The sequence below is a fragment of the Perissodus microlepis genome, chromosome 1 (genome assembly GCF_051167445.1).
Source record: "Perissodus microlepis isolate ML-2025 ecotype Zambia chromosome 1, ASM5116744v1, whole genome shotgun sequence".
Classification (NCBI taxonomy): Eukaryota; Metazoa; Chordata; class Actinopteri; order Cichliformes; family Cichlidae; genus Perissodus; species Perissodus microlepis.
The window spans coordinates 21,070,102-21,092,438 of NC_140461.1; the positions used below are offsets into that span (position 1 = coordinate 21,070,102).

The following is a 22,337-nucleotide window of genomic DNA, read 5'->3' on the forward strand; positions in this document are numbered from 1 at the left end:
CGGGCAGTGCCATGGCCTGTCATGGCCCTCACACCAACACCGGCAACGCACAAGCTTCTAAACACGCACACACAAACATATTCATGCTAATTTGAGTAAACATACATGAACACACTAAACTATGCCAGCTGTTATCATTACGACCTCCCTGGACTTGGATTAAAGAAAATGATTAGTCTTAAGAATTAATGCTGTAGCAAAATCGCCATGTTCCACTTTCTTGCATAGTTTCTTTCCTCTGCTACTTGCAGGTAGAGCAAACAGTCTTGTGGTCAGCTACTAACATTTTTTCCTTTTTAGAGAAGTCCTGCAATAGAGAGGACCTGATTCAGGGATTAAAAAAAAGAGAAAGATGACATGAAACTTGTGCTAACCTTGTCAGCTCTGCAGTTGTTGAGGCCCACTGAAGTGAGGGCAGACAGCTTTGCCTCCATGCCCTGCTGGTGATGTTGCAGTTGTTCCCTCTGGATCTGCTCCCTCATTTTCCGAGCTTCCTGGATGGCCTTCATCACTGTGTCCTGGTCCCCGAACAACGCGGTAGAGTTTAGGCTGGACAGAATATCTGCATGCACACAGAGCAGAGTGAAATTAGCACGTCATGCCAAAAAAAGAAAAGAAAAACAACCAAAATGCAGCCTTACAAACGTTTTTTCTACTCTGGTCTCCCTGGATGTGAGTGTATAGCGTAGGTGTATGTTTGAACAGAGTAAATCTGTGTTTGTCAAGTGGAAACACTCTGACGTCTTACCCAGAGAAGATCCCCGGCCCAGACCTCCAAGTGGGCTGGGGGTACCCCCCTTGCTCATGAGGCTGTTAGGGCTGCTTTTACTGCCGGGGAACAGATTTTGTGTCGGGGACGTAGGAGACTTGATCAGTTCTGTCGTCTTTGGCCGAGCAGACAGGTTGAGGGGCTGTGTTCCCTCCTCCTACAGCAGAAGAGATAGGAGTATGAAAGAAGACAGATGTTAATGGGTGCTCCCACCTCCTCCTTTTGGAGGAGCTCCGGATTTCCAGACAGCACAGCTCTCCTCTGTTTCTGGTTAATTACAGAATCCCTATTGTGACCTACACCTCCTCCCTGATTCCTCCCTCATTTTGCTTTTTCCCCTCTCCTCTCTTCTCGTCTTCCCCTCTCCTACCATCCCCTCTCATCCATCCTTTCTTAGGAGCTGCGCCACTGTGAGCTTCCTCACAGTTGCCCAGCGCCTTTGTTCACACTAATTAAAGCAGATTCTGTCTCTCTGTACATCTTCATCTGTTCTCCCTCTCCTCCTCCCTGCTCTCTGTGTCTGCACTCTGGTTCGAAGAATAAATAATGACCAGATAACAGCGGTGCCAATGATCAAAGACAGCTGTTCCATTCATCAGATGTCGACTTACATTATCTACTTCATTAACTTGTTTTCTAATTTCATTCCTCATTTGTGCATACTTGGTTTTATCGTATGCTTTGATATGCCTATTCCTAAAAAATATGATGTGTAGTGTGGTTCTGAGATGAGGTCAGGGAGCACAGATTTTCTTGGTGCTGTATTTTTGTGCTGGTTGTGGCCTTGAAGACCAGTTACTGATATAAGATGACAAATGCATTTTATACAGGACATTTGAGAACAAAAATGCTTTATCTATGGGTACCCGAAGAGGCCAGGTATTTAATAATGACATATTAAAGTGCTCGCACTTTTTATGCTCTATGTATAATTTGAATAAAAATATTATTTACTCAGTTAAATATTTGATTATCACAAATATAAAACATCTCAAGATGACTAACAAACTTCTCTGTAAGTTAAAACTGGGCAAAAAACCTGAAACAATGTGTATATTAGATTCTCTTAAATACAATCAAATGCTGAATGATTGTAAATGGGAATAATTCAAAGATGCCACAAGAAAAATGTCACACTGCTCAGGATAAGTCGCATGGGTGTACACATCAGTTTTTAAAATCAGATTAGGGCTCATGCTGTCATTAACAGTATTTTTCAAAGCCCAAGTGTCTCCTTGTCCAAACATATGGCTCTACCATAGACTGCCCCAAGGCCTTGTTATTGCTGTGCCAATAACAGTTTGTCATGCAGTGAAGCTGAAAACAGACAAACAAAACTGAAGGCAATCTGATTCCATCGGACTGTGGATGGGGATGGGATGATGCCAGTATACGTTTGCCATCCATTTATTTATGAATAATTCATGTTATCTGAAGTCCTTAATTTTGGCATAATTGGTAATATTTGGACTAGAATTAGCCTTGTATTAACATTGCACTACTTGACATCCATATACTTGAGCCAGATTGATGGATATTCCTGGAGGCAGAGGACCTGAATGGGTGTGTGTTTTTGGCTGTGTGTGAGCGCAAGCACATGAACAAAAAGCTGGAGTGCTTTCCTGCTATTTGAAGGCATGATTTATGGTTTTTCTCCATTGTGATATTATTAAACTAAACTACTTCAAATGGGCGTATGTTTCTGATTATGGCCTTAATGAGCGGGAATGATGTATGCGGCCTTTCCTTTGCATGGAGGTCTGGTGGAGCCGTGCCATACAGCAGCAGAAAGCACATCCTAGTTTGTTTACAAGGGAAAAAAATTGTCAGTCCTACTCAGTAGTTGTATAGCACTGTGGTAAGAGATTTATTCCATTTTAGTTACAAAAAAAGAAAAGCCTTTTCATTGTGAAAAAGAAAGAAAAAAAAACACGTGTTCCACAAATTACTGGCTTGAAGCTGCCATAGCTATAGCAACCATTTCCACAGAGTTCTGGTTAAGAGAGAGAGGGCCTTGTTAAAGCCCCAGAGATTGATGGTCTGTTAGAGGTTGGGCTCACCAACGGCCGGGTGTAATACTGAAGTACTGAACATTATAGATGCTAGTTTACTCAGACAACACCAAATAGGCTAGGCTAGGTCAAGTACCACTCAAGGCCTGGGTTGGTGGGTGGGCTGGTTGAAGTAGTCGAGGGTTGTACCTTGACTTGAGTGATAGGGCTGGAGGAACTCTTGTCATTCTTCAGAGATGACGGAGAAATGGGCCCACTAGCCGTGAGTGGCTGGGGGAGTGGAGGCATCTTGGCTCCGGGAGAGACCTGCATGCTGGCAAGCTGGGCAGCATACAGTTGCTGTAGAGAGGTGGAGAAACCCGCAAGGCGTTAACATCCAAATCCAGCAAACATTCAAAGTTTTATATTCTGTCTTTTCCTCTCCCTAGAACTCTCTCTGCTTCTCTGTCTGCCTTCATCTCCCCTCTCTCTTTTACGTCTTTCCTCTCTTTCCATGAGGCTGGCAGAGAACCTCCATCAAAGGTCTTAACTGTATTTCAAAGGCTGAACCCAGAGAGAGACAGCAGTCTTAAAAACCACACAGAGATGGCTTTCATTCAAATACTTGGAGCCCCTATTTTCCACTCATCACAGAGAAAAGTTTGCCGACTGGATGCAAGTGTGTTAGCAAAGATCTCTCGTTTCTCTAGTTCTACACAACTTGCAATAGAAGTTTCTGGTCTGTGTTTTGTCTGTACACAGCAATGTGAGACGGTCCCGTTCCACAACCAACCGCAGTTGGATTGCCATCACAGAAAATGTTAAAAACACACATTATAAAAGATTAGAAATCTTTACAGAGAATTACTGATGCGATCACTTTATATTTCTTGGTGTTCATTCAGTAAGGTTTTCAGCTGCTGGTGACATTATTACCCAAGAGCATGGTGCAAATGGTAAAACATTGCCTCAGATAGAGTTGAACTTTGAAGGCTCAATTTAAGAGGTTGATAATGTGGCAAATATTTGAACTGGTGGTTAAATACACTGATATTAGGGATTGGATGCATAAAAAGGCAGCGTGAGCCAAATGCATCACATTTTGGAGGGTAATTTATAAGTTATGGCTCGGTATCTTAAAATCAACTTGTCTATTTTTATCTCTTGATTTGATATCAAAATTTATAATATTTAACTGTAAATCAAATGATCATTTTCGTGCCTTTTCTGTGTGTCTGCAGATCCAGCACTCCCACTGGAGGCTTCCTTCAGTCGGAGGTGTGTTTTGATTGGCCACCAGGTAAGTGATGAAATTGGGTTTTGTCTCCTGCTGCAAATGGCAGGGGTCTGTAAAATAGAGCTACTGTCTGAGAAAATGTGTTACTCCACGTAGCCTTAGCCCTCACTTCATCAGACAAATAGCAGCCCTTAACTCCCCTGCTGCCTTGCTATCCTCAGACTAGCTAAACCTTATGGTTTGTTGTGTTATGCAGTCAGACGGCGCTGTCAGAGAGAATCTAATTTCGCTTCCACTGGCCAATCAACAAACCTTGTCTCATTTCCTGGTTTGCTTGGCCGAACACAGAACACATTTGTCTGGATGAGAAAAGGCAACCCGGCCCTGTTGTCCTCACCTTTGGCAGTTTAAATGAAGACTTAGACCAAATAAAGCACTTTACGTCCATGCACATATCTGCAGATATAAACACATATGTGCTCCTGTAAGAAACTTTATCGCTGCCACATAAGCGGCAGTACAAAAGGTCCATTCTTCCAGGGGACCTAGGGATAACAACAGCACATGGGCAGCGGAAATGACAGACTGATTATGTTCCCACAATGATAGCACTGCCTCCACCTCCCTCACAAACAGTCTTTTGTCTCGGAAAGGATCGGACACAGGAGTGGGCCTAACTCTATTTTCTTCTCATCTGAGCTAGACTTAGTTAATGTCACTGTTAAGGGCACTCTTTGTGTCGGCGTATGTGTATCTGTGTGAGGTGAGGTGAGGTGAGATGGATGGTGGGGTTAGCAACAGAGAGAGAAAGAAATAGTGGACAGAAAGAACATATTCTCAATTCACTGCCTATCACTCTAGGCTACATGCAAGCCTAAGTCGAAGAGTCTGTTGGACAGATGTTTGCTAACAGGCCTGTTGATGGGCATGCCCCTGACCTTGTGTGGGAAGAATTTTATTGTCCCGGAAAAAGAACATAATTAGACTTTGCCTCAAATTGCACACAGTCAGGATGCTAGTACTGATTAGCAGGTCAATGCCACAGGGTGAGAAGCAACGGCTACTCTTAAGCCCGTGCAGGAACCCTCCATGAACCAAAGAACAATAAATACAATCAAGGGGAAAGTCAAATCTGTTAAGTTGCTATACAGTGTACAAGAAGAAACTGGAAAAATGTCAGTGTTCAGTGAGTATTTTTCAGTATTAAGTCTGGTAGGGTTTATAGACGTTTTTGGCTTTGTATTTCAATTGGAGACAACAATCACTCTGGTGTCAGAAAGTTGATGTATCCTGCCAAAGCTGGTCTCCCTGAGCTGAACACATCTGCCTGTTTCCCTCAGTTGACGCCCTCACATCTAATAACCCCTTCTTCAAAACTGCTTGCCAGGTGGCGTAGAGAGAGGTTCATGGTAATGAGGGTCAAGCTGAAAGTCAGTGTTCCAACACTGGAGTACAGAAGGAGCAGTCAAACCTTTTAAAAATATCAGGACCCTCAATATTCTTAACACTTTTTATTTCCATGAAAAACAAGCAGCACCATGAGCTACAGTTTGCAAATGTAAACATCAAAATGAACATGTTAGCTAATGGGATTACAATCAGGGGTTTTTAGGAACTGGCAAGAGATAAATATTTTATTTTATGTTCTCTATGAGCAGGAGAAAAACATGCCAGTCCCATTAAAAGTGTACATGTATGGCAATCACAATACAAAATAATATAAAAAGTAAAACAAAAACAGGACATATAAATCAGAAGGCAAACACATAACCTAATATCCTTCGTCTGACCCCATCATTCCTCGTTTCCCAGTAGAGCAGAGCAGATCTCAGCAAGCATAGATTCAAAGTGAGCACAACACGCCCTAGGTCAGCTTGTTAGCCTCTGGTAATTAAAAACGAGCCCTCTGGAGGCAGCAGAGGTTAAACGGGGAGGTTCACTTTTCTGCCTGTGACATTAAACTGAGATTACACACTCTGCTGATGATGTTAGACATCTCAAAAGTATGATATGCAATCAGGGCGTGCAGCCCTGTATTTGTTTAGTGAAATAACAAAGCTGATAGCTCAGTACACAATATAATCATTTATGGAGTGAATGTTTTTCCTGCTGCAAACACAGGAGTGTAAGCCTTGTCTTTTAATGAGAAATTGATGAAAAACAAATGTGCGTCTTTCTTTTTTCAAAGAAAGACATGAGTTGTAGCGTGGCAATATGTGGTGGAAAATATAGTGGCAGATATTTGTCAGATTTTTTGCTGCCAGCAATGACTGTGCATTGCACATTTCCAACTGTGGCTTTTGAATATATTAGATAGGGAAACTGCTTTTAAGCCATTGCAATTTTATATACCAACATCTTCTTTTACATTGTCTAAACACTGTCTAATAGCCACGCTGTCTTAAACACACTCTCATCTCTTTGTGTGCGAGTGTGTCTCTATGTCAGTGTCTCATTCACCTCTGTCTGGCCTGGGTACTGAGCACTGGGCTGGATATGAGGGCATTAACTGTGCTTCAGTGCACCACACCATTTAAAAGGCAGCACAGCGCCAGCCCAGTTTGCCACAAGGCTTGTACAGGCTCATTGCCCAGGGCGACCATGCAGCCTGACCCAGGCTAAGCCCAGATGTCAAGAGTGGAGGAAGGCGTCCTGGTGCACTGTGCCGATGCTTTCCAGTATGGCTCAACATCTGTCTCATCTGCTGGCACCCAACCTGCTCTGCTCTCACCCCTCCTTCCCCCCCACTGCCTTTCTCGGATTCTCTATGACACAACTACTGAGTAGACAGTCCAGTCCTTCTCTCAGTTTCTAACTTGTATATATGCACACAATCGCAGACTGTCTTGTGTAGGCGTGAGTGTGGATACTCCAGGCCCAGGGGCCCCAGAGCCAACCCTCCCATTCACTGCTGCTCACTGCATTATCAACTCTATCTGTCCATCTGTCCCTCTGTTCACCACTGCCTCTATCCAGCTGCTCACCTAGCCTTCCTATTAGCCAGCCTTCCACACACACTCCAGCATTGCTGCACTGCTCTGGGTTACCTTCAAAGACCAAGCTCCTTTGCTCATAAACACAAAAACAGCTGCTCTCTACAGTATGTCTGTTCTCTACCCCCCCTCTCCTCCTCTCTCCCTCTCTTTCAAAGTCAAAAGTGCTTCACTTGTTAATGATAGAAGCCATTTCTTCACATCTGTACTACACAGGCATTTACATCCAAACAAAAGATAATGCGGGGTTTGCTGCTCTCCCACTTTCTTCCTGTTTGTACCTGATTGTGTAACACTCTTTCTTATCGCACCAGTCATCTAAGCCTGTGAGTACTCCTTTAGATGTGTCTGTCGGCTCGAGATCTGGTCCGGGTTGTTGCTAAGCATATGGGCTTCTTTTCATCTTTACAGTGGGAGCATGAGCTGAGGCTGGGCCCAGGTTTATCGTGGCCCTGGAGAGATGCCGTTGCAAATGCGGCAAAAGTCTTATTTCTAGCAGCTCCGCTTCCAGTAATGTAAAGCATGAGGATGTCATGCGCCAGGACAATTCATAGGGGAAAAAAAGCCAAGAGAAACACAAAAAATAGCATGGGGTAATTGAAAGAGAAATACTTAAACTAAGACACTTTGTGGTGGTTTAAGAGGTTGATGGAAATTGCAAACGAGAGAAAGAATGAGACAGCAGGAGAGAGAAAATGGACCTTTGACTGAGTAAACGCAGAGGGTTTCTTTTTTATTTTGTCCAGTGGTGACACTACATACAGAGAACCCAGATGTTTTGTCTTCTACAGTAATGCTTTCTGTAAAACGGCTTGAACTCCAAAGTCTGCTTCCAGTGGTAAAAACAGGGCTTTCTCGAAGGTTTTTCAACTGTTCAGCGGTTCATGAAGACGGGCGATATGCATTAGGGTCACATTTTCCTTAAGTAAATAGTTTTTTTCAGTTGGCAAGGAATAATGTACAAAGAGCAAATTAAATGCTATCCCAAATAGAAAATTCTTTTGTGGAATTAGGGAAATTCCCTTCTTGTATCTTCACTCAATTGAATATAGTAGGTGTCCGGAGAGATTGGGTTACAATCTCAGCACAATTTCCTCTGTTAGGTGAGACATGTCAGTTGTAATCAATGAGGGACAGGCAGGGATGGAGCCATTGTTTCCTGCTGGTCCTGGGCTCATCCCGCCTCTGTGTGGGCACTAATGAAGAGGGGCATGTCGCGCTGGGATAGTTTACCCGTCTCCTCTCCTGTGAGTTGCGGACCAGAGCCAATCTGTCAGGAAAACATTGAGTGAAATTGCCCTGTGGTACAGCAATGCCTGGTGACAGCCACTTGCAGACTGCCAGCCACCAGAGTGATGCTACCACCCTGTATTGACAAGCAAATTACAGTCTCCCAACACTCAAACGCATCCTGCAAGATTCATTTACATCCATCAGCTCGGAGCCTTTGTTACCTTGTTGGGTTTTCTTCTCTTGGCGAGAAAGGGCGGGGAATGGGGGAGGATCCCAGACTGTTATGACAGAGAAGATTGTGAAGAGGCTTCGTGGCCAACATTAAGACTGACGGAGCGGCTAGCCTCTTTGGCTGGATGGCTGATCACATTACCTCTGCAGCATTGTGGGAATTAATTCTACCAATAAGATAATTTTTTAAGGTTCATATATTGCACAGTCGAAATCGAGTAAATTGGTGAAAATTATACCTTGCCATGCAGCTGACAGGAAGAGATATTTTAATTGAGGGGGGCAGCCTATTCAGCCATATGTGTGTGGGATGTTGTATCTGCGTGTGTTCATGTGACCGCGTGCACAAGGAAGATAAACAATAGGTTTGGGGGTGGGAACTAAAACATTTCAGGACAGTTTAATGGAGTTAATGGAGAATTGCGCTGGCTGATTTATAATGCACAAACTTTCAAAAATATCAAGTGGCGCTGGTATTAAGATGGCATTCATTTCAAGAGAAAGTGTGTTTCCTTTCTACACATTGGTCCCTTCTGTCACAAACAGGCATTTATTTAAGGACACTTTTCAGTAGTTTAATTTCGATGAAGGAAGGTGCTGGTGGTATTATTGGTTTGAAAAGAGAGGAAACAACTCCAACTTAATTCCATGACTGGGTTGAGATGATGGTTTTAATCATACCAGGCTCCCAGCGCTTTGTAGAGGAAGTGGTGGCAGTCACATGGTTTGTTGATCCCAGCTATGCAGAAAAGGGCATGTTTGATTTGCCTTACTGTTTTAAGGGGAATCTCTATGCAGGGTAAATAGCAGCCAGCAGGCGGAATATGTGACAGGCTGACAGACTTCAATTAATGGAAAATGCACCTCTTTTTGTTTACTGTGTTCTGTAAAGGTCAGCCAAGTCATGGTCTTGGAGGCACTGTTTTTGCCCATTCCCAGGGTTAGATACATAGTCAGAATTAATGACTCTAGACCCGTCTCCCGTTCTTACCCCAACCTTCAGATATACGACTGTTTCATCTGACCTCATACACCCCTATAAATAGGCTGAGTATGCCTGTCTGAACTGACACTCCTATGCCACGCATATGTACTCCAGAAAGATATTCAGAAAAGCAGCTTCCATCTTTTACACTCACAGACACGCATCCTCAAACATGAACAGACTCATTTAACACCTTACATGCTTCTGATAGCTCTTCTCCTGGATGCATAATGACGCACGGCTCTTCAGAGCCAGCTGCGTGCATTGTTCGAACTTGCCAAGGCTCGTTAACACTGACAGTGGTAGCTTCTGAAGGACAAATGCCACATATATCAGTGTGCAAAGAGTCTCTCCTTAGTCTTGAGCTTAGCTTTGCACTCGTGGTTTACTTCTTTCTGCTGTTTAGCATCACATTCTGTAGCTGTAAAATAACTTACTGGTGTTGTTGATAAAGCAGCAGTGGCCACTTAACCATATGCTGGGTAGGATACTTTTATATTCTTTGTTTGCTGCTTTTGTTTCCAAAGAACTACAACTAAGACTTCCAGACAGAAATTCTACAATTACTCAGAACTACTAAGAAAAATCATAATTAGAGAAGCAACAATCAGCAATGTTCAGATTTCCATTGTTTTTTTTTTTGTTTTTTTTTAATGGAAATAAAAATCAGTGAAAAGTTAGGGGGGGGGAAGTAATTATTTTAAATTTCTCATTAGCTATTTATATTTATTACTATTTATAATAGCAATAAGTTGAATAATAGAACACAGATAATTATCTACATTAAACATTATGGCCTCAGGTTAAGCCCTGACCTAGGTTTAGCTCTTAAACGCTGAGTGAGAGAAGTCCTGGAGCAGCCCGTAGGGCTCACAGCCTCTCTCAACATTTCTCGTTGCTCAAATCCTCTTATCACACATTTTTTTTATTAGACTAATTTTAATAATTTTCTTAGCTGTTTTCTACAAAGAGATAAACTGTAAATAGCACAGTCGTTTTCTAGATGAAAGCATTAGGAAAGAGATTTTTTTTGCAGCCTGTTGTCTTCCAATAAATTCACTGGTGGGTGATTAATGCAACCAAAGTGATTTTCATTCTCTCTAATAACTATTATCTTCCTAACTCTCTGGCTGAGCTGGTGGGGATGAAACCTCTATCATATGGGATGAATTACATACGTAAGGTGATAAGCGCGCGCGAGCTTGGGGCCTCCAGGATTATTTAGTGTGCGCCTCATTACTTAGTGTACAGCTGCTTAGCCATCCTTTCTGCCCTGAGCTTGGCGAGCGTCGCTAACATTCTTTGTCATAGTACTGTACATACCTGAAGCTGGAGGGGGCTGAGTCCTGACGCTGCTGCAGCTGCCACTGAGGATGGAATGAACTGCACCGGGTAGTTATCACCTGTCAGAGACAGAAAGAAAGAGACAACAATGCATACAGGTTCAGACAATGAGCCGGCCCACAGCGACCAGGCAAGTGCCAACACGGATTCTGGGCCCTCCACTACTTTTGCCACAGAAATGTGGCGAACAGCAACGAACGCTCGGCTTCAAGCCCAAACATCTGCATTAACAAAAAGCCTACGGGGGTTTAACAAGAGCAGAATTACTTACGAAAGTTCCACACCATTCCCTTCTTACTCCACCTGTGCACTACAAATCCCCTGACAACAGTAAATAAGACACTGTTAAACAAGGTGGGGATTCTTTAAAGGTGTGCTTGAGTGTGCGTGTGTTTGTGTTCTGATTAGATGCTAAATATCTCCCTTGGTATTCAGTTAGTGCTTTTGTAAAAGACCAGTATGTTCTCTCAGGCAATTCATACAGCTGTAGACTTGTCTGGTTATTGTTCAGTGCCACATTGTTTGTTTCTGAGTGATAGCTTTGGCAACAGAGTGAAAACACTTGTATGCAAACTGGTTAGAACAAGTGTGCTGTCACAATAACACTGGTTAAAAAAACCACATTCTTATCTCATATGCCACTGTGATCAAGCAAGGAGGAAATAATCTCCAAATAGCAGCAGTATTCATTACTGTTGGCCCACCATCAGCACATTTGTTACACAGGGATATAAAAATGGCTGCAGCGTGAGTGATATCCATAGGGTTGCAGAAGCCTTTACACGGTCAACCTTGTGTGTTGAGATGGAGAGAACATCCCCAGTGAGACTGGGCAGCACAGCATTCATAGACGGGAGGTAGGTTTGAGGCAGGAATCTGAAGGAGGGGTGATGGCGTGCACTGCGAGAGCGGGGAGGGGTAGTTGGCCTTCGCTCAGACCCCACTTCTGGCTGTCACTTCTCTTCACAAACATATGGAGCCATTAAGCCACAGACAAGGCAAATGTATACACCTTCTCTTTCACTTTGCCCTCGTCCGCCCGCCTCACTTTGCAATCTTGTACAGCACAGCACAATGTGATACAGGCCATGGAAATCCAATCCCCATTTAGTAGCAAATAAAATCACACAGCAGAAGTGGTTTCAAATAGTGCTAAGTTGGATGTAAGGGGGTGGGTGGGCTGTGGTTATTTCTACACACCTCCTTTTTTTGGTCTCGCTTTTCTCCCTGTCTCATTTGCTGTCTGTGACGTAGGGTTTGGGGGATAATAAATGGCTGAATGTCTTTAGATGTCATGTGAAACCTGGGGAGGGTCATGTGCTGCACGACGACTGCTGGGGGATCTTGAGACTCCAAAGTCTGGGACTTGGGTCATCAAAGTCTGTGTCTAGGCACCAGACTCCAACAGAATGTAAACTCCTGCAGGTTAGCACCCCTCGTAACGAAAAGGAAAAGCATTTAAAATGTTTTACTTCCTTTGTAAAGAAAAAAAAAAAAAAAGGTCCTTGTTGCTTTGCTGTTGAGAGCCTGGATTCTAAACACTAAGAGGGGTTGGGGGGGTCGTATTGATGACGCCATAGTCACAACAGGCTATATTTCCCCCCTCATGTGGTGCCAAGAAATAAGTCTTAGATCTCCTGAGGGTTGACAGATGTAGCTGAAACCTTTCTTAGGGTAGATCAAATTATGAATGAATGACTGCAACTGTCAAACCTGATCATCTTTTTTCACCAGCTTTTAAGTTTCCTTTAACTTGAAACAAATAAAGCACTTCGTTGTTTAGATTTGAGAGCATCGTAGGAGAGACACAAAGATCCCACATTGCATTGTCATTTATAGCATAGCTGAACTGAACAGTGACTAGCTGAGCTACATTTAAGTGACTTTGTTGCGATTTTTTGGAGCTGGTTTGTCATTTTGTCTGTGACACGCAAAAATATATGCCTTAAATCTAAAAGGTAACTTATCTAATAGTATTTATCATTGGATGTCGTTGTGATGTTAACACTAACAGTACAGAAATGACCCACTGAAATGACACAGTACAGAAATCAGCCTTTTATGGGGGCAAAAATGACAGGGGATGCTTTTGTATTGCTGTTGTGCCAGTCCAGACAAAGTGCTCCAAGATGCTTCCAATTAAGTGCTTACAGATAGTGATTATGTATATTTTTATATGACTCAGGTTGTGGTTAATGAAACTCATTTAGTCAACCAGCTTCACGTTCAATGTTGCAATTTTTAGGTTTCCGAGCAATGTGAACAATGTGAAGGAGAACAAATGAACTGTTGTCAAGTAAAAAATGGAACATAGGCATCGCTTGAACCCTTTTCACAGGGGTATGTGCCCCATCATTAATCTGCTGTACCCCAGTAAAATCTCACGTTTGAGTTTTACCAAGCTTCTGCAGTTGGCATTGGATTTAACTACACTGAAAGTAACAGGAAAAAAACAAGTTTTTTCTAATCCAAAATGTTGCAGCAGCAGTTTAACTCAAAATACAAGCTGAGGTGTGCATTTGCTGGTGTCTCCCAAGAATTTCAAGCAGTAATCCTTGGATCTGCACTTTGTATGAAACAAGAATCAAGATTACTGTATAATAGCACAACCTGACTGGAAGTTGAGTCACATTAACTTTGCCAAAATGAAAAAGACAGCAACTCTGTTTGGACATGAGACATGCTCTCAAACATTAGAGGAATATTTTGTTTTCTCTTAGATTACATATGTATATACAGTGTTTTATCATGGTTTGTTTGTATTGTGAAAAGCAGAAGATCACAAATAAATATTGTTAATAAAAATTAAATGTCTTTGCATTTTTAGTGTTGCAGCCCAATGCCAAACCCAGCAAAAGCAAGGGGGCTTCAGGTAGCATATTATATAGTACATTTTAATATACCAAGAAATATCTTTGTGATTTGAGTAATCCCTGATTGAGGCCCTGCAGATCTTTAAGTCTAGCAATGGAACCTGCGACACACACTGCACACATAAAAAGACTCCTTCTTCATACAACTTACTCATAAAGAGTAAACATCCAGTTTGAATGACTTGAAAAACAAACACTACAAAGACTGAATAGTTTAAATCTGGCAACTAATAAAACAAAATAAAATAAGATAGCATGAGAAAACTATCAACTGTCAGCAGGATACCTATGAGGGCGACTGGCAGAGACTAAAGACTATGGGGTCATTCTCCAGCTCCATTAAAGGCACCTCAGACTGAATGCTGCCATGTCTGTGTAAACAGTGCAAACAGGCTAAGAAGTCCAACTTACATATCTATTTGTTTAAGCGATGACTTGGTGTCTCTATGACTGTGCCTGCCTACCATGCAACACCAGGCCATTGAGCACAGCCAGTGGATGGGGTGATGACTTACCACTACGGTGCCAAAATGAATCTGTTGCCATGAGAGCACCACAGGTTTGGGGGTCATAAGCAGTGGTCCCTGGGAGCTGTCTCATAATGATAACATCAGATTAGTGTGCCTTAGTCTTGGAAGTAAATGCTTCACCGCTCACTTCATGGAGAAAGGACACAGAAGCATCCTGTACACTCTGCAGGTGGTGATGATAACATTGTGCTCTCTGGATATATTGTGTATATTGTGTTGGACAGGGAAGAAATAATAAAGGCTTTGAAAATACCTCTTCTGACTACAAGAGTCATTTCCAGACCTCCTTTGCCATTTCTTCACGAGCTCATGAATTATGCAAGACCCGTGCACATGGTGACCCCTGAACATGATTCCATAATAGCTCCTGTTATTTGAACTAAAACATTTTCCGTGTCAAACCTATTGCAAAAAGCACACTGGTAAAAGACTCCCCCTCAGGCACTTTGTTTAAGCTGTCATGGCTCCATAGTTCAAAAATAGCTGACTTTCTTTTTCATCCTGTGGTTTTATAGTTAATTCATTAACTGCACTACCACACCTTTTAATGTTGTGTTGCAAACCTGCTGACTTCTTACTCTTCTCATTTTTCTGTTTATAGTCCTCTTCAGACAAAGACTTTTCTTTTTCAAGGTTTCATCAACATAAAAACACTTTTTTGCCTTGGAGTGAAAATGGGTAAACCTTTTTCAGTGGACAAGATTCAGCTGAATTTTGTTAAATAAATGATGTGCGTAACAAAACAACCATTTTTTAAATATATGTATATATAACCTTGCCCTGGGACTAAGTACATACTGTAACGTGGAAAACTTTACAATGTGTAAAATATGTTTCCATAATACAAAGGAAGCAAGTGAGGCATGCCGTTACAGGCAGCGCAAACAGTAATTGTACAGAAAAACCTGTTCTTGCATCATGTACAGACTATCCAACTCCTAACTGTGTTTTAATGACTTAATCTGACTATAACAAGGTATAATTGTGTGAAACTGTAACAGGGGAGTTGCTTTTTTATTACGATAGATTTGGAAAGCACTTCTTGCAGGGTTCGTCTCCCGTGTTCTTGGATCTCTGGCAGTAGATACTTTAAAAACAAAAAAACTATTATAGCCAGTGCACTCCTGAAAGATACTTTCATGCCGATGACATGTTTACATTCCTCTGTTTTTCCACCCATATCTATTGTTCCACATGGACAAGAACATTCCCAGGCGTTGCTCTCAAATCTGTGTTCAGACACAGCAGAGCATGCCAGCAGCAGAGTGTGAATGAAGCATTAAAGTCTAACAACTTCCAGACTGAAAATTATAGTTGTGGTTAAAAGCACAAAGGGGGTGAAGACAAAGCAAGCAAGGGAGAAAAGAAGGAAAATATGACCAAAATGGCTTAAATTTGCAAGCGTACCTGGCTTATAAGACATTCCTGGAGGGAAGAGAAAGCCTTGCTGGGCGGCAGCTGCTGCTGCTAGAGTGCGTTGGTCGTGTGGAAAAATGGGGATCATGAGCGGAGGCATGTGACCCTGGACCTGCTGAACAGATAGGGAGCAGAGATCAGAGAGAGGCCTAAGCACTGGCATAGTACACAGAAACACAGAGCCCACTCAGGGGGAGGCCAGATCACAGCTCTTGCTAACGCGTGCTGACAGGGGTCTCTGCGGCAATGACGGCCCTCGTGTGCTCACACAATACCTGGCTGCGCTACGCCTGCTCTTAATCCAAACCACAATTTCACCTCGGCACATCAAAGGCCCGCATACACACATTGTTACAGCATAAGTTAGAGTAAGTGACATGTACTGTAGGACGGAAAGCAGAAAGGCGCAATAGTTTTGTATGGATTCTATGGCAAGCAGTGTATGTGTTGAAAGTAGTATTAAATCTATAAAATGATAACTCCGAATATCAAAGATGTACAGCGTGCTTGGTTTTAATAAAACCTAAGGTCAAAGCGAACCGTAGCACTCACTGATGAGTATGCCATGTTTATTAAAGGCCTGTAGTAAACCAACTTTCTAGCTGTTACACTCTGCAAGAAGATTGTTTAACGTCTGATGCAGATGCAGTGCCAGAACCGATCAGCGTGTAGATGCATGACGACACAAAAACCTCAAGGGAAGCTTAACTTGTAACAGAATCCTGGATGACCATTTGTTCATATTAGAAAAAGCTAAAGACATCCAGGAATTTAATGTCACTGCTTTTAGGAGTGAAAATGGCAGGCCATTGAAAAGTGCTTGTTCTTTTTCATCTTAATGTCTTTCCCAGTCTGTGTTCAACTCACATATTAACCTTCACCATGCAGCCTGTTGCTGACTTGCCTACTGGGGATATCAGCACAAACTCCCTGCATTTGTGTGTCAAGGGTGGGTGAGTAGCTTATGTATCAAAAGTGCTGTGTGGGGGTTTGCACACATGCTGCAAGTCCAATTTTACTGTCAGTCTCTGCTTCCTGAAACTCCATGATAGGGCGCAGCCTGGCTACCATGGGCCTGTGAGGGTTAATCTAAGGCTGAGCCAAATCACCTCGGGGGAACCTGCCTGGAAATGGGTTAATAAAGGTCATCCCCCAAAATAAACACTTTACAGAATGTTTCTCCATTCATCCCTCCTTAAAATCAACTCGCAATAAAACGGGCCTGGGTGCAATTACTGCCGCTGCATTGGGGCATGAAATCAACCTGTCCCGTGTTATGGCTGAGCTCTGCTATGATCTCCACTTTTCAGTTGGGGTTGCTCCCCCTGTAGACCCTCTACAGGAGCAGTTGCACCCAGGTTCTCTCGGAGCTAGCAGGCTAAACCTACTTTAAACAACTTTATTGATCTGTCCAGAGGTGCAAAGCTAGACTGAAAACTAAATAAATAGAAGAATTTTATGCCTACTGAGCGTTTATGGAAGTGCAAGTGCAGAAAGTGCATTATAAAAGAATAGAAAAGTAATTTTGTAAAATGTGCTGTTGCTGAAGAAAAAATAAATGGCCAAGGAGACTGCGACAAATGTCCTTAAATAAAACATTGCTTTATGGGGATTTGTGTTCCAAGTTTCCAGGCTGAGCGAGTGAAAGATCGAGCTTGGTCTTGCATGTATGGAACATATGGAAAAACACAATAATTAATGTCACAACATGAGGTGGGGCCAGTGACAGGCAGGGGCACACAGCTTTTCTCTGCCTGTGTATTTGGACTGTTAAAACAGATGGAGTCTGGTGCTGAATGTGCAGCAGTCACAGGGCAGAAAAGGGCTCCCTCAAGTCCCTTTAAGTGCGCTGCATGGTAGTTCATATTTCAGGAGTTTGCTAACATGCATCAGTTGTTTAAAGGTGTTTTAAATCAGCACTTCATTTTTTTAACTTCACATTTTAAATTTAAAGTTAAAGTGTTTTTTCTGAGTACATTAAATAATACCGCAAAATTGTTTAAGGGACGTATACAGGCCATCCACACTTTATACACACACTATAATGAGAGACATCAGCAGAAGCATTTCTGATACACGTATGCATTTCTCCAGCAAACGCAAATGATAAACTCTAAATGATATAATTTCATCTGGGATATAAGCTTTTATTACTATTATTACTCTAAAATATGGGGCAAATATACAAGGTTCATTGAGGCAAGACAGATCCGAACTGCGCGTTGAAGGGGAAATAAATGCAATGAAGTTGAATGCTTGTGATTTTCGGTAATGAGCTCGATGCATTAAAGTTTAATTTACAGCGGCTAATGTCAGAGAAAGGCAAATCAAATTCTGAGCAGCTTCAAGGTGGCAACAAATAGAGGAGGTTAGCTGAGCTGTCAATTAACAGCTGGCACAGTGGCTTAGCAGATTATAATATTTTCATGAGTCCCTTATTTTTAGAATCGACTGTTTAAAGCAGTGTGGCAGAAAAATAAAGTATACTTTATGGAAATCAACATGGATGTTTAACTTGCGCTCTGCTCTGTTTCTACAACTCCATCATCCCGCCCACTTTATAAGAGTTACCCGAAAGTCCATCTATCCATGGGCGAAGAGCCCAGGATATTTCTAATGCCAAGATGATCTTGAGGAGTGGGGGAATGAAGTGGAGCAGATGTGAGTGGGGCGCTCAGACAGCCTTCTCCCTTTCCCTCATAAATACAGCAGCATTGTTATGCTGGCAGTGCTATTCCTTTGTCTTAGCGCTGCTAAGTACTGGATAATGTCATTTCACACCATCTGCCCCCAGGCTTCATTAAAGATACATGAATGGGCTATCTTATGAGGAACAGGTGCTATTGTTTGTCCCTCAAGACACAGCAATAAGGATCTGACTCGGAATACTTGAAGAGGAGCATCTGTAGTGATCAGTCAGACAGACTTGGCTGAGGCCCCCGTCTCTGCCAGCATGCGCTCCAGCAGAGGTTTCCGGGGGAAACGGGCTCCCTTGCAACATGTATCATCAATTCAGATGACCTGATGAAGTCTGTAGCAGCCCAGTACACAATCTGTTTCCCTCTCAAGGAGATGCTGGTATTTGATAAATAGAACTCACTTGCATCTACTGTGTGTGCGATTCCAAACTGTATGTTAGAGAGAGCGCTTTCTTTTTCATTTTTTTAAAGGAACAATTTAAATTTTAAAAAAAGATATAACACACACACACACACACACACACACACACACACACACACACACACACACACTTTTCTAGCTGCAGTTTCCTTATTTTGCAGATCATTCCTTTAAGAGTAAGTTTAATAAGACAGCATGTAAACTCCACAATGGCACAAAGCAGCAGCACATCCTGTGGTCAGACTGCAGAGGACAAGCAGACGGTTCAGATGTCTGATGTGTAAATACATAAGGTGTAAAACAAAAAAAAGTGCAGAGCACTTAAAACACATGCAATATGCACTCACACACAAAGATCACTTTATTACTGCACTAATGCATGCGTGATAAAGTCCTTTTTATAGCAGTTTTGTTAATTAGCATCCCTATTAAGCATCAGAAATACAGATTAGACTTCACATATTTTAAATGAAAGATGCACTTTTAATTAAAAAAAAAAAAAAAAAAGCAGTGTGATTAGAAACAAGCTTCACATTTCACAGAGCTACATTAGGCAAAGGTGATGGTAAACGGAGAACAGTGAACGGTGGTGTTTTTTAGTACACCAGAAAGCATCCACCCACAGCACTCATGCAAGCTGCTCCAAAAACCTCACTGCAAATGGAGATGAACAGCGCATTACAGCACTCACTTGGGACCCTGTCAACACCCATGCTCCTCACTGTCTGTTATAGCCTCCACAAAGCACCCGTGAGGCCTCAAGACCCCTGCTGGCATCCCGTCTGAACCCTCTTACACTTTCATGCACTGACTGACGCTCAGGTTTGTTAACCACTGTAGACAACAATGGTCCATGTTGAAGAAACTGTAAGAATTGTTTTGTTTTTACTGCCAGAATTATTCAGTATTACCAAGATTCAAATACAAAAGGGGCGAAAAAGGCAAACATCTACCTCGGTAGCACCAAAGCTCACGGTTATTAGCTTGACCTATGAGATCCTCAATATTCCATTCTGATTAATTACCACTTGACTCTTTTTAACACTTGTGTCATACACAGATCCTTGTTTTCGATATAATCGGCACACTTTTGTCATGAGGAGACTTGCAAGAAGTACTTTTATAAAAAGTGACTGACAACAATAAAACCACAAGTCGGTGAAAAAATCTGAAGACTTTGCGGCAATGATTTTTAATTCTGTAAAGTTTAGACTATAATAAACACCTCACACACTGTGAAAATATCACAGTCACCAGTAATCTTCCTGAAGAGAGTTCACATTTCACTGTCACCTCATTTAAATAAAAATTACTTTATCACTTTAGTAGTTGTCAGCCCTCGCTAATCTTCGTTTTCACATTTTCTCTTGGAGAGGTTCTGTAATTTCACCCAAGGAGGATAGACGTAAGCTGTTGGTATAAGTTCACACTTTGTTTCCACCTTTCTCCCCACTGAGTTCAACACCAAACGCTCGCTAGTAGAATCACCTTTTGTGATTCATTTAAGGGGAACGTGATCGGGAGTAAGCTGGCTACATCCCAACAGCAGCACACGCGGTAAACTGACACTAGACAGCAGGATGTGTTTAACACCCGCCACTGCGTATGAACAGAGCCTGCTGGGTGTACAGTGTACCGCAGCACAACCAGGAGGAAAATCACTCAGTGGAAGCACTTCTGCTGAATACAATCAGATGTTACTCGATTACTGCTGGTCACTTTCTGCTGCACACTGAATAGTTACATTACGTGGGAGACATGCACATTAATCAAACACAGATCTGATGATGTTTGGATTTGTCTGTAACTAACAATAATCAGACAAATAGATCAATAGATTTGAACATGACTTTGAGCTCCAGACTTTTGCTTTTGAATGAAGGTCATTTACCACATTATTCATGCTTGGCCAGATTAACGCTGGAAACCCTGGAGAGCTTCATGTCAGCGACAAAGGGCCTTTGTCCTGTTCAAGAGTCTGTCTTTGACTCCTCACTTCCTTCCTGCTTCTGAAACCATTTACAGCACCCCTTTCTACAAAAATCAGACATAGTATAAAAAAAAGCTGCATTATTTTCTGTGAGCTGTTTACGCGCAGCACCGGCTATGAAGTGTGCACTGTTCGCTTAAGCTCGAGTGTGACGACACACATCCTTCATTTCTGCGTGTGTTACACTAAGTAAAAATCCAGAGTGAGGTCAGGCCATGCAGAGGGAATAAGCAATGGTTCCACTAATTCCTTACAAAGTACAACAAGCCTTCTTGGAAAAGTGCCATTCCAATATGTCTATATTAAGTCGACGGGAGCTGAAAGCAGGGTAGTCCATCCCTCTGACCCACCTAACACATCCCACCCCAAATCCCTCCACTCTAGCCCTCCTCCTCATCATGGCTCCTCTTGACATCCTTGGAATCCTGGATAAAACTGCAGGCTACTGTTTGCTTAAATACAGTGCCTGGCATTTACAGGGTTTCTGCACAGTGCACTCTACTCAGATTCAGTGTAGCTTTAGTATTAAATGTTTTGAAAAGGAAATAAAAGTCCAAGTGTGATGCAAAGTGGTAAAATAGGAAGACAAAAACAGGATAAAGAAAGCACATATTATCATGCCATTACATATGCCATGCATGAATAAAAAAGATGTTATAGAATTTAGATGTCAAGGTCTAACCTCAAGGTATTTTATTCTGGTTTTTAATGAAGTGGTTATGTGTGAAGTGTTTGTGCTATATCTCACTGTTTTGATACATTATCTGTGTTTAAATTTTTTTTTAAACATGGCGCATTAATTTAGTGGATTACCTCCTCCAAAAAGAGGTGATTAGAAATCACCTGACAGCACACTGACAGCTGTACACTGTGCTGAAAAGGGAGCAAATGAACTACCTCAGTTGGGGTCTGAAGACCAGTGGATATCAGCTGGCTTCATGGGCACACTGCAGGGGAAGTGGGGAATTTCACCATGAGGCACTAAAATTCTTTAAAATGTATTTAAAATAAAAGGGAAACACCTCTTTTGGAGGTATATAGTTAATGAGAAATAGTCTCTTGTCTGAGTTTGAAACACATCTAATTTGCGTGATAGAATTGTCCGCACCACGGCTGGGTTTCCCCCTCTGTCCTGTCCTCCTTTCATAGACTGAGGCTCTGTCTTCCCTGTTACCTCCCAGCTGCTGGGGCCACAGAACACAACAGAGCCCATTCTGTTGTTCAGAAGAAAGGAGGCCTGTCAGAAGGGGCAACGTTATTAGACACACGAGCGCGCTGACACTTTCAAACGTCCTCAAATTATGATGGAGAAGTACAAAGCGTTGAATTTTGTAAAAGATAAAACAAGAGAGCTTATGTACAGTGACGCGTCTAAAACAAACTGTTTGATAAAATGAAAAAAGAGCTAGTGATATAATTTAAGAAAATAAATTCATAATTTGCTAATCCGATTCTACAAAAACAAACAAAAATAAAAATGTATATTCAAAAAATATATATATATGGACAAAATAGCTCATTCATTGTGTTTGGTTGGGGAATGCTTGGACTCTCCTCCACCCCAAAAACAAAAAGCTCCTTTTTTGAATTAGCCATGGGCTGAATGCTTTGCTTTGCCACCCCTG

At 42.1% G+C, this 22,337-nt stretch overlaps 1 protein-coding gene across 9 annotated transcripts in view; it reads right to left on the minus strand.

Annotated features, from left to right (window-relative positions):
* The window catches only part of sox6 (SRY-box transcription factor 6), a 128,863-nt gene that overhangs the window by 22,689 nt on the left and 83,837 nt on the right, over positions 1–22,337 (minus strand). For 8 of the 9 annotated variants that reach the window (XM_084934846.1, XM_084934804.1, XM_084934836.1 and 5 more), the window contains 5 exons: positions 15,594–15,717; positions 10,763–10,842; positions 2,971–3,120; positions 749–926; positions 375–562 (listed from right to left, as the gene is read on the minus strand). In XM_084934846.1, coding sequence (XP_084790972.1) covers positions 375–562; positions 749–926; positions 2,971–3,120; positions 10,763–10,842; positions 15,594–15,717 — 720 coding nt within the window. The remainder of the gene's footprint in view (positions 1–374; positions 563–748; positions 927–2,970; positions 3,121–10,762; positions 10,843–15,593; positions 15,718–22,337) is intronic. The other variant, XM_084934819.1, reaches the window with a different exon arrangement.